Source organism: Acomys minous (assembly GCF_964271855.1).
Source record: "Acomys minous genome assembly, chromosome: 12".
Lineage (NCBI taxonomy): Eukaryota > Metazoa > Chordata > Mammalia > Rodentia > Muridae > Acomys > Acomys minous.
Window position 1 is genome coordinate 36,331,979 of NC_140493.1, and position 12,822 is coordinate 36,344,800.

The window sequence follows — 12,822 nt, forward strand, 5'->3', positions numbered from 1 at the left end:
CTCAGGACTTTTGGAACAGCAGCCAATGTTCTTAACTACTGAGCCATCTCTCCAGCCCAATATGTACTTTAAATAGCCTACCATATGTATAACTGTTTATATAACATTTACTTTATCTTTAAAATTCAGAATAATTTTGAATTTTGCTTCATATGTGGTTAGTCTACCTCTCAACAGGTTTTCAGTAGAACTGAGGTTTTCTCAAGGGAAGTAGAACAATATTACAAGGGTATTGCATTCCACTATGAACAACCATGACTAAAACAAGCCAGGCTGAGCGTGATGGTACACACTGTTAATCCCAGCACTTGGGGGCCAAAGGCAGGCGGGTCTCTGTGAGATTAAGGCTAGCTTGGTCTACAAAGTGAGTTCAGGACAGTCAGGGCTACACAAAGAAACCCTGTCTCAGGGAAAAACAAAAACTAGAAACAAAAACAAAAAAAGTCAAGCCAGTAAACTGATGACAGCTTACCTCTCACTTTCAGTTCCCCAACTTCCTCCTCCTTTCCAGCCACACACAGGGCCCCAGAAATCCTCTGGCCACAATACTTCTGCCTTTGGCCTCCTTCTTAAAGTGTCTAAGGCCACACCTCAGGTCAAGTTCTGTGACTGCATTCCTATGAATTTTGCCAATCCCTTTTGAACACCATGCTCAACCTCCTCCAACTTAATTTATCTCATTAAAGCAAAACCTAAAATGTTGCTCTTCTGATGAAATATCTTTCTTGATGACCTAGTTGCACAATAAGAAAAACTCCCAAAGTTCTCTACAGATATCTGCTAATTATCCATGGGATTTTAAGTTCCCCTTCCTGCCAACTAACCAGCATCTTTTATTAAGTGTAAGTTCCTCAGAAGTTAACACAAGAGCAAGAGAAAGAAAAGGGCTGTTCAGGGTGATTAGATGACAGGAACAATATAATGCAGAGAATCTACACAAAACTTGGATCATAACACGTACTCAGCAAATGGTGACAACCACTTCTGCAGCTATTTCAACCAGCATTAGTAAGATGGCCACTATAGTCTTAAATTTTTGAGTATAAGCAACTTTAAAAGACCACTCAACCCTTCTTAGCCATTTGATTAAAATCAAGTGTAAAATATTATCTCCCATCAATTGCAATATTTTAGGTAAATGTAACTCAGCTTCCTGTACCACAGTTCCTATTTCTGTTATTTCCTGAAGGCTTTATTCTGCTTTGAACACTCATGGTGTAAATTCTTCGTTCCTGAGTTGGAGCCATTGTCTAAGAGTCACACTGGCCATGGAGATGACAGTCACACTGCCCATGGAGATGGTGATCTTGACTGGATGAATTGCTATGGCCTTTTGTTTTTTAATGTGGCTATTTTGTTAATGTGCTACTTGCAGCCTCATACAGAAGGCTGCCTAGGGGTTTATGGCTATGTTTGACACAGTGGTTTTCCTTTTTTCTTCTAGAACACTTTATGCAATTTAGGAATTTGAGTGTCATTTACTGACTAACAATCCCATTCAACATACTCCATCCCTGTTCCTTCTATTAAGTGAAATAAACGTATACCAGCTATTACTTTAGACTCCAACGTGCATCAAAGTGTTTCCACTGAAATAAAGATACATGAAGTGTCCATATGATTTGTTCCTCAGTTCTAACACTGTACATTCAGCATGGCTCCTGTCTTCCTGCTGATGGCTTTTCCTTTTTAAAATTTTAATATATTTTATTTCTTTTATGAGTATGAGTAGTTTGCTTTTAGCTATCTGTGTACTGTGTGCATGCCTGGTGTCCATAGAGCCCAGAAGAGGGCACTAGAATTCCTGAGGTTAGAGTTCCAGATGATTGTGAGCAACTATGTGGGTCCTGGGTAATGAACTCTGGTCCCCTGGAAGAGCAACCAATGCTCATAACCACTGAGCCATCTCTCTAACCCCTACAAGGGCCTTCTCAGTATACCATTCTGCCTCCCAGCCCCCTCCACTTGAGAATAAATGATATAGGAGTCTTCTGTACTATGGAATGACTGTTAAACTTCCCATAACTTGTAGCAAAAGATAACCTGACTAACAGGTGTTACATGTATGTGTATGTATGTATGTATGTGTGTATGTATGTGTGTGTTGCAATCTTTTATTATGAATATTTTCAAGCATCTACAAAAGAAGAGATTAATACACTAAATTCTTTTGAACTTTTATGCTACATCAACTTTTTTTGTTGTTTTTGGTTATTGTTTTTTTTTTTTAATCCTAAAAACATTTGGGCACTTCATCACTTGTCAAAATTGGACATATAAACAGAACTGTGTCAAATATACACATATATGCACATATGCACACACACACACACACACACACAAAGCGAAAAATACAAAACTATTATTATAGAATACCAGGTCCCTATATATTCAATAAAGTTTTACTTGGGTCATCTCCCCTTCCCATTTGGTTGGGTGATGCTAATACAGTCTGGTTCACTGCTGGGGATGTAAGTTAAGAAACAAAACTAAGCGTGAAAGCACATCCCAGAGGACTCTGCATCTGAACTTACATTGCAACTCTCATCATTGTCGGGCCGATGAGGAAGGATGAAAGAAGACACAGAGAGGGGACCATCACACTTGTCCGCAGGCTGAGTGAAGTCCAGGCAGCTAGTGATGATGCTATAGTAGTGAGTAGGGACAGGAATCGAGCTGCCTTCCACATACCTGAAGCAGGAAAGTAAAGAAAATTACAAGACACATCAAAACTTTCTCTTAAATATGCTGTCTAAGACACTTTGCTAGTCTGCTGGTATATCTTTAAACATGACTGCTGTTCTCTCTGCCTGGAATCATCTACCTGCTTCTACCCGGTGGAAAGAAAAAGGTATTCCCAGGAAGTAAAGTGGCCGAATTGAAGAGTTAGGGGCAGTAAATGGTGACTAAACTAATGAAGCAGGACAAAGAAGTGGAAAAGTCAATGAAAGACAAATTATGATGACCGTGAGTGCCAGGCTATGGCATTCGTGCACTAGGGTTTAAGTTGCAGTATTGCATTGAAAGTTTAGGGGATATGAGGTGTCAGTGTTAGATTTGTGTTTCAGAAAGATGACTTTCATAGATATGGGAAGTGGTCTAGAGTCACAAGACACTGGGTATAAAGAAATAAAAGCACTCAGTCTACAGTGACATCCTGAACTTGGTCCAAAGAAAGCACTAACTAACAGTCACGAGCAGGAGTTGAGCCCAGTGCTGTTCAGTGAGCTTTCTCCAGTAAAGCAAAGTACACACATTGAACTCCCTCGCTGAGTTTGTTGTTATCATAATTTTTAATAATTTTCTAAATCTTGACATTACGAATGAACCCAATTTTGTTTAAGGAGTATCAAAATGATGAACAATAAGCATATAATTAAGACACACTTTCTCTTGAATTACTGAAAAAGGAGTGAGTTAACTTCTATACTATTAAATTACCTGTGTTTCAAAATAGCATTTTATTCACTAAGCAGCTATTTATATGTGTGCTTTGTGCTGATGTCTGATTATTTGCACGTGTATAAGTATACAAGGCTACATACTCCTTGTAAGCATGGTGTTTATCTTATGTCTTCCTATACCCAATAACACCAAAGGCAGAGAATCAGACTCATCAAAAGTCGATATGCAAGGGTTTTGGGGGGGCGTGGGGGTTCAAGCAGGGTTTTTCTGTGTATCGTAGCCCTAGATGTCCTGGACTATCTTTGTAGACCAGGTTGGTCTCAAACTCACAAAGATCCTCCTGCCTCTCTGCCTCCCAAGTGCTCAGATTAAATGTGTGTACCACCACGCCAGGTATATGCAACTTTCTAATAAGACATGTTGGCTCAGAAAATAGAAAAAGTTGTAAAAGTCTCCAAAGATTATGAAAATAAATTAAAGTCACAATTTTTCTACCAAAGAGTTGTTGAAGAATAAGTGATGATTTTTAAAATGATACATTTTTCTATCATGAAATGGAAAAATGTGTCTATCACAGAAAACAAAATGTCATCCTGACTACTTATATTTAATTAAAGGTCAAAAGCAACTAAAGATTTTAAGAAATTCAAAGAAAAAAATACTTAAGAATATCAGCTCTTCTCTACCATTTTAACATCACTGACTGGTGTCTTAGAATTCAGGCATCTTACACAGAACAGAAAAAAAGCTCACTGTTTGATTTCATCCTCAGTGTCACGTAAGCCATCATAATTGTAGTCGAAAACTGGTCCACTTATTACATTGACTCCATTCCTTTCTGAAGCATACTTCTTCACCAAAACCCTTTGGAAGTAAGTCCAAACACCTGTGAAAAGACACAAATCAATTCTCATACACAAATACTCCTGTTTCAGACAAGCTCTCTGTAGGATGCCTTCTTCAAGTGCAATGTCAGGATCCAGGAGCTGCTGTGACTCATCAGAACCTGGTCCAGAGTGTTACATGTGTCATTCACTATGATCAAGGAAAGAAGAAAGATAGGAGGGCAGCGCTCCAGAGGCATTAAGCCCACCAGTGGAGAGCTGAGATCTAAATGCTGAATGAACAGGTATGTCCCAAGCAAGGAAGTGGGAGCACAGAATGCCAGATAGAGAGAGTTACAGTGTGAGCAGAAGAGGAGGTATTTGAACCATCAAGCAAAAGTCAAAAAATTAAAAAGGAAGGAAGGAAGGAAAGAAGGAAGGAAGGAAGGAAGGAAGGAAGGAACCCTTTAAGTTTGAAGGATAGAGGATGTAGCTCAGTTGGCACATTGTTTCTCTAGTACCCACTAAGTCCAGGCTTCATCCCCGACAAGGCATCAGCTGCATATGGCAGCAAAGAACTGTACCCAGCAGCCAGGAGGTAATGAAAGATGGATCTTGAGATCACACTGAGATTCATAGCAAGTTCACAGGCAGCATGGGCTGCATGGAATACCGTCTCAAAGGGAGTGATGGGCTAAAAGTGTAGCTAAGTGGTAGAAAGTGTGTCTGTTATGTGTGAGGATCTGAGTTCAGTGCACAGCTGTGAAAAAAAAAATGGAATTTCAATGATTACATAGCCAATGGTCACACTCCAGGGACTGAAAATTGGTTTTGAGGACCAGGGCTTATGGTTCTTATTCAATTCCCAGAATCATTATCATCCAAGAATATTTATCTTAAACAAACAAACTGTATCTTCAAAAAAGTTAAAAAATAATTTTCATGATCGTGAAATCATCTAAATTAATATTCTGATAAAGAAGAATCTTCATAATCCTCTTCTGGGTTTTAGGATCCCCATTCAGAAAACATAAGCACCCTAAATGAGAAAAGTGTTTGTAGCCTTTGCAGCCGTGCTCAATAAATAAATATGCTGTGAAGTGGCAAGTGACCCTTCAAATTCAGTAAGACCCCATCATCAAAAAGACTAATCATTGAAATAGAAAGAACTGCAAGTTAGAAGACAAATGCCAGCATGATTTTGTTTGACTCCACCACTCAGGCCTGGGTCACTTCTTATGCTGTCAATGTCCTAACTATAAGGAAGGGCTAGACGGCCCACCAGCTTCCTTCCCAGGCAGGTCAACCATAGACAGTCTATATAAAAGTTCTTCAAAAATTATAAAAGCTGAACAGTTGCAAGGTGTTACTAAAAGCAGCATGGCGGTAAATGTAAACTAGGTATTTTCTAAGTAAGTTTATTTGGTAAATACTGTACTTACGTTTGAACGCGGGATACATTGGGACCATGTTGGTTACAAGGAAGGCATCATATTTGGCTTCTGGGGAGGAACTCAGATCTAAACACCAGGAGGGCAAACAGAGTCCATTGCTCACCAATGTCGACATCAACAGAAAACTCACTCTTCTAGGCCACACTAAAGAGCTCAAAGCCAGCAGATCTATTTTATTTCTACTTCTTGCTCCCATTAGACATCCCTGGCTTCACTTCCACTCAGCTGCTTTGCCTCCTGCGCAGAAGGTACTCCCCGCCCTTTCCTGCCTACCTACCAGTCTATAGTTCTTTGGTTTCGTTATTATAACCTAGAGTCATTTTTAAAATGTCATTAAGATAATGAGACATAGTTGTTGTTAGGAAATCACCTCTGCAGGACTGTGCCACTTAACAGCCTCCCACCCACGCTCAGGCAAATGGCTCTTATTAAACTCAATGGGCCACCCAAAAAAGGACATGGAAATAGGAGGGGAACTTGGTCGGAAGAGTCCCAGGGAGAGGCAGAGTGAAAAAGGCCAGTGGGGGATAAAAATGATGAAAGACGGTCAAGCAAAAAAAACAAAAACAAAAACAATACAAAAAAAAACTTTAAGAAAGAGCTAATGCCTTAACATCTTACTATTTCTTCCAGAATCCATTTAACAATGCGAAAAAAGACGAAGTTTTTTGTACTTTAGTACAAATCTAAAGGCTGTACTACAGATTTTTCCAGGAAAGCTGGTCATTTTCAGGCTCCTTTTGGGAGAATCTCATAAGTGCCTCCTGATGAAGAAACCCTTGAACCACTGAAATTCTACCCAACATGCTTCCAGCTACACTACACATACACACACACACACACACACACACACACACACAGAGTGATCGGAGTCCAACATGCAACTTACAGGGAGGAAAAAGGAATCCATATGACATCTGTTTATCATTTTTATAGGCCAAACAGTTCTGACTGAATCCTGGAGACACACGGACATCAGGGCGAACACAGTTGGTCAGCGGCTCCGGGATGCCAGAGACCTCAGCCTGCATGGGGAGTCAGAGACACTCAGTGATGCTGTTTCAGAGATGAGACCAAATGACGAGCAATGCTACAGCCTCTGTTATGAGCAGCTCACACCCAAACTGGCTGGTTTACCATAGTCCACAATCTGATATTCTAACTCTTTTTCAAAACCCTCTGTTTTAAATGTATTAAGCCAATAATTTTCAAACTCTTAGTCTCCTGCAGTAGAATCTTTTTATCTAAGTCTGAAGTTAAACACACATAAAGTAGAAGCCCTACTGTTAAAATGCTGAGGAAGCATAGGCTGGCTGGGCTCGGCTGTTTGTTGGCCACCCAGCCTAGCCTACTTGGCAAGCTCTGAGCTAGTGTGAGAACGTATTTCAAAAAAAAAAAAAAAAAAAAAAGGTGGATGGCGTTTCCAAGGAAACACACACATATACAAATACAAACATACATATCCATATATATACATACACAAAATTAGATCCCCCTTTTTAAAGTATACACCTTCTCTCTCTCTCTCTCTCTCTCTCTCTCTCTCTCTCTCTCTCTCTCTCATGTGTGTGTGTGTGTGTGTGTGTGTGTGTGTGTGTGTGTGTATGTGTGTATGTATGTGTGTGTGTGTATTTTTGGGGGACTTGCATGTATACACACACAAAAATTAACAAGATTGTTGAGGAAATAGTATTCTTGTCATTTACGTTTACAAATTGAAAATATATTTGTAAGTATATATAGATATATTTGATAAATATCTGATATATATGAAATATGTTTCAAGTACAAAATAATTTACTCTAATTTCTGATTTATAGTTTTGTATCTCATCCTTATGAAGCAGAAACTCCAATTAAATCCTTTTCTTTTAAAATACAGAGGGCTAGAGCGATAGCTCTGCAGTTTAGAGCACTTGCAGCTCCTGCAGAGGGCCTGGGTTCATTTCCCACAATCATCCATAAATCCAGTGCCAGGAGATCCTATGCCCTCTGATTTTTGAGGCATGCGGAGCACATACATACATGCAGGCAAAACAATCGTGCACAAACTAAAATAAGTAAGTCTAATAATTACTTTTAATTCTAGGAAACTTTCAAAAAGTTAAACAAAATAGAAAGAATATGCTGATAGGGAGGTCAGGCTGAGCCTGGATGCCTCTGGGTACTCTCTCTGCTGTTCACTAACTATGACTGCTAACTGTGAACTGCCCTGAAAATTAATATCCATGAAAGCAAGTAGACAAACAAAACTTGGTGGCTTCTGTAACTATTGGGCAAAATGTAAACAAAGTAAAAAAAATTTTAAACTATTAGTACGTTCTCGTCAACATTTAACATATTATAGAAGATCAGTCAGAACACTGAATGAAGAATAGCTTAAAATATCCTGCAGTGAAGCAGGAAGACGTGTTTCTCTGAGACTGATATTTGGGTTCAATCCCTGGACTCCCAGAGTGGATGGAGAGAACCAAGTCCATAAACTGACCTTTGAGCTCTCAAGGCATGCCATGGCACATGTATACACATACGCATGCATGAAAACACATAAGAAATAAATTATTTATATTATAATAAATGCAACAGAATGTTTCTACAATCAGGAAAAATTAAGGTAAAATTCCATTAATAAGAACACTTATTATATCAAACAAAGAGTTCAAGCCCCAATTTTCTCAATAACCTGCTTAGAAATGGTATATGATGTCCAGAGAGGCATCAAGAATATTTCACTATAACCACTTTCAAAATCCGTGTGGTATAAGATATCATATCTAGTCCGATAAAGCACTGCAGGTCGTCCATACAGGAGATGTCTCTCTAGGAAAGAAGGAAAGAAAAAACTATATTTAACGCATAGTCAACCTTATATCAAATGTGAAATATTGGAAGAGGAGTCAAGTTGCCTACAGTTTGCTAGCTTAATTTGATCAAGTTAGTTTTCCTAACACTTCTGTCATTTATCTGATCACCTTACCAAGGGTCAAAACCATAACATAAATGCTAGAACTATGAAGATGCTTTTTGAAACTGTTGGATTTTAAAGTCTGTATATAAAGCAAACATCCAGTAAATTCTGAGGTGACTCAGCTAAACAGAAAGCCAATAGGATTGGATGTTACATAATTAAATGATTTGACCCCTGAAGAGGCTTATCAGATTAGTTGAAGGTTCAATTAAGAAGGTTCTCTCTTACCGTTATTCGCAAACTGCAACTGAAATATGCATTATTTCAGCATAAAAAAGGGAGTAGGTAGCAGCTTTGTCTGTAGGCATGAACTTAAAGGAACATGTATAGATAACATAAGCAGGCATTCAAGAGAGTCCATCAAAAACAGGCGAGAAGCACATTGATTACCAAAGAACTCACAGAAGACCCCAGAATGAAGAGCTGGACTCCTTTACAAAGACAGTCAATAAAGCCTTACTTATTCTTTGAGGTAAAAGATGAGAGCTCACTATTCAAACCTTTATTTCAACCCACAATAAAAGCCTGGAGCTTGGCTTGCCCACTTGGAACAGGCTAAACTGCTATAAATTCATGGAAACTGGGTCCATGCACTCCCATATATTTAGAGATTGAGGCTTAGCAAATTCACAATTCCTAAATGGTTTAGAATAAAAGCTGCTTTTACTATAATTTTTATTAGAGAAAATCTGGCAAGCACTTATTAAATTATATATACATGTTGCTTTAATTAAAGTGCAGCCCCTCTATGCAAGTAGTGGAGAGGAAAAAAAATGTTCACACAGTATTTCACAGAACCCTCCCAAGTAGAACTGCTGATTTGCGGCAGAGTGACCTTCACTATCACAACACAAGCAACTTCTGAGTAGTCTGGCTTCCTGAGCCTTGCAACAAAAGTCCAAGCCTCATTTAAGCTGCCAAACTTGGGGGTAAAAACCCTAAGAATCAGAATTACCATAATGTTATTAAGTAAATGAAATCTAATAAACAAATTAAAGGCCAGCAAATCCTAGCAATAATACTTGGGGGAGTGGGGCGCGGGGGACACATAAACCAAGCCAGATTTTCCTTCCACACTCAGACCAAACCTTTTCTAGGTTCAAATTTTCCATTAAGGCTTTTCTTGTTTTCATTTTTGCTGCCTCTGAATGTCTTGGTTTCAGCTGGAAGCAGAAGCATCAAAATTCATTGAGAAGCTATTGTCTTTCTATCAGTTAAATCTTAAAGCTTACCAAGTGTGCTAGTTTGAATAAGAATGCTCCCCATAAATTCATATATTTGAATGTTTAGTCACCAGGGAGTGGAACAATTTGAAAGGATTAGAAGGACAGAGTTTTGGCCTTGTTTGGAGTAGACATGCGTGGCCTTGTTGAAAGAAGTGTGTCACTGGGGGTGCTCTGAGTTTTCAGAAAGCCCATGCCAGACTCTCCTCTCTCTCCTCTCCTCTCCTCTCTTCTCTTTTCTTTTCTCCTTCTCTTTCCCCTTTCTCTCTCTCCTCTCTCCTCTCTCCTCTCTCCTCTCTCCTCTCTCCTCTCTCTCTCTCTCTCTCTCTCTCTCTCTCTCTCTCTCTCTCTCTCTCTCTCTCCTAGAGATTAGGATGATCCTATCTCAGCTACTCCAGTATCATGCCTGTCCTTGCTAATGTGTTTCCTGCCATGTTGATAACGGACTAAGCTGCTAAAACTATAAGCAAGCCCTAACTAAATGTTTTGTTTTTACCAAATAATGCTTGCTGTGGTATGTCTTCACATCAATAAAACAATGACTAAGATACCAGTGTGTTTCTCAAGACTCATACTGAACATCTGTGTCTCTAAGAGCCCAGCAATGAGCTGTCATCTCTCGACAAGTGGCACCCTCCTTAGAGTGCCCACTATACAACACTACAGATCACCTAAGCCTCTGGCTTTTCCTTCCTCAAGACTTATTGAATTTCTTGGCATTCTCTACCATGACTCCCCTTTTCCCCAGGGGCTGGTTTGCTTGCAGCATCCTGCTCAAGACTGTGTAAACAATTCTATATGATATATGAAATTTCTTTTCTCTCTGCTAGTGATAATTTATATTTTTCTCATAATTTATATTTTTCTCATCACCATTGCCACTTAGAGTATGAGTTCATGGTGTGTGTGTGTGTGTGTATGTGTGTGTGTGTGTGTGTGTATGTGTGTGTGTGTGTGTGTGTGTGTGTGCGCGCGCGCGCGCGCGCGCGCGTGTGCTTGTGCTGTCATATTCAGAGGGCAATACCAAATGTCTCCATCTCTCGCCACCTTATTTTTTTAGGTTCTCTCTCACCAATTGGGCTAGAATGGCTGAGCAGTTGAGCCCTACAGATCAGCCTGCTTCTGCCTCTCCTGGCCCCCATCCCATCTGGGATTACATGCATGCACTGCCACACCCTCTATTTACAAACGTGCTGGGAATGCAAGCTCGAGTCCTCATGTTTTTGTGGCAGGCGCTTTGCTAATTGAGCTATCTCGCCAGCTCCAAATGTGTCACTTTCATCTCTTTGTATATCCCTCCATGGAATATTTAAGATCCTTCTTTGTGCCAGGCCCTCAGCTGGAGAATGGGGCTACTGAACAATGGTGGCTTATAGCTTTTCTCCTCAAAGAGCTTATAGTCCGATGACCATCCTGCCATCCATAACGAGGATGCAGCATAGGCCACACTGTCTCCTGTATCCACACAGGGGGATGGTAATGCTGACGAGAAATGTTACAAGCAGGCATAAGCTGGCATGAGAAAAGGCCTTGATAGGGCATTTACTTCCTATTAAAACTGTGTAATCTATACACCAGTTGTGTGTAGATCTATTGTCCTTGGATAATTGTCAACAACCAAAAATGGCTGACAAACCATACAATCACAGAGCTCAAACAAAATGGAAGACACATGAGGAGGAAAGGGGCGAATGAGGCACAAGATGGTAGGCTAGCCCAAGGGTCTCCCTGGGGGCCTCGCCATCTCTAGCCGCTCTTCCGCTTGGCACACCAAAATTGGGTTTGCTTTAGAAAGTAACGCCAGAGCTTCAAGCTACTGACACAACTGCAGCTTTCATAACACAACCGGGGCACAAATATATCATTTTCTCATTAGCTTCCCCCCCTCCAGTTGTTATTGGACTTAAGGGGGAAAAAAATACAATGACATCAACAACTTCCCAAAACGCCAACCTAAACCTCCACTTGGCTCTCCAGAAATCTACCAGGCTCTCTTTATAGCTTAATAATTCATTCAAGAAGAGAAGAGAAATTGTCTTTGTACTAGGCAAAATAAATTTTGAGATTCAGAATCAACACTTAGGTTTTGCTCTTTCACTGTATTTGTGAATCACAAGGCCAGTCATGTCCCAGTTCTGTTAGTTTGGTTATCTTGGGGGAGCCACACGGTGCACTTCTCTTTAACAAATGCTCCAACCCAGACCACAAAATGGACTTGACTCTCAGCCTTCACACCGGCTAAGACATTCGTCTCAGGGTCAGCCCACAAGCTCTGCTTCTGCAACATACTCTCTTAATTTCATTTTTTTTTTTTAATTTTCCCTATTTCGATTTCTTTTTTTTTTTACCATTTTTTTTATTAATTTATTCATATTACATCTTGATTGTTAGCCCTTCCCCTGTTTCCTCCCATTCTTCCCTCCCTCCCACTTCCCCCCTTCTCCCCTCCCCTATGTCTGTGATTGAGGGAGACTTCCACCCCCTATATATGCTCTAAGATTATCGAGTCTCTTCTTGGTAACTTGCTATCCTTCCTCTGAGTGCCACCAGGCCTCCCCATCCAGGGGACATAGTCAGAAAAGGGTGAAACTGGCAATTTTCAACATTTAATTTTAGCTTTTTAAAGACAATTTTAGTGGGCACAGTTGTTCATATTTGTGTGGCCCAATTCCAGGGTAAAATTTATAATGTTCAGATCAATCAATCTAATGGGCTTAGGAATCAGCTTAAGTATGTATGATACCTTTGTGGTGAAACACTCAAAAGCTTCTCTATTAGTGGTACTGAAATACATCGATTAATAAATTTGGCCAAGTATAGTTATCCTACTGGGTCATAGGACTTTTGAAGTACTTCCTCCTGTCCAGCTACATCTTAGCACCCCCTTAACCGTCTTCTCTCCCATCATTCATACTGTGTGCCTGTGTCTGTCTGTCTGTCTGTCTGTCT

The 12,822-nt window shown here is 40.0% G+C and overlaps 1 protein-coding gene across 7 annotated transcripts in view; it reads right to left on the bottom strand.

The window, feature by feature from the left end:
* ENPP2 (ectonucleotide pyrophosphatase/phosphodiesterase 2) overlaps positions 1–12,822 on the bottom strand; it is a 110,412-nt gene that overhangs the window by 3,301 nt on the left and 94,289 nt on the right. For 4 of the 7 annotated variants that reach the window (XM_084748271.1, XM_084748270.1, XM_084748269.1 and 1 more), the window contains 5 exons: positions 8,366–8,502; positions 6,573–6,708; positions 5,672–5,749; positions 4,159–4,291; positions 2,535–2,691 (listed from right to left, as the gene is read on the bottom strand). In XM_084748271.1, coding sequence (XP_084604397.1) covers positions 2,535–2,691; positions 4,159–4,291; positions 5,672–5,749; positions 6,573–6,708; positions 8,366–8,502 — 641 coding nt within the window. Of the gene's footprint in view, positions 1–2,534; positions 2,692–4,158; positions 4,292–5,671; positions 5,750–6,572; positions 6,709–8,365; positions 8,503–9,738; positions 9,814–12,822 lie in introns of all 7 variants that reach the window. The other 3 variants (XM_084748266.1, XM_084748267.1, XM_084748265.1) reach the window with 1 other exon arrangement.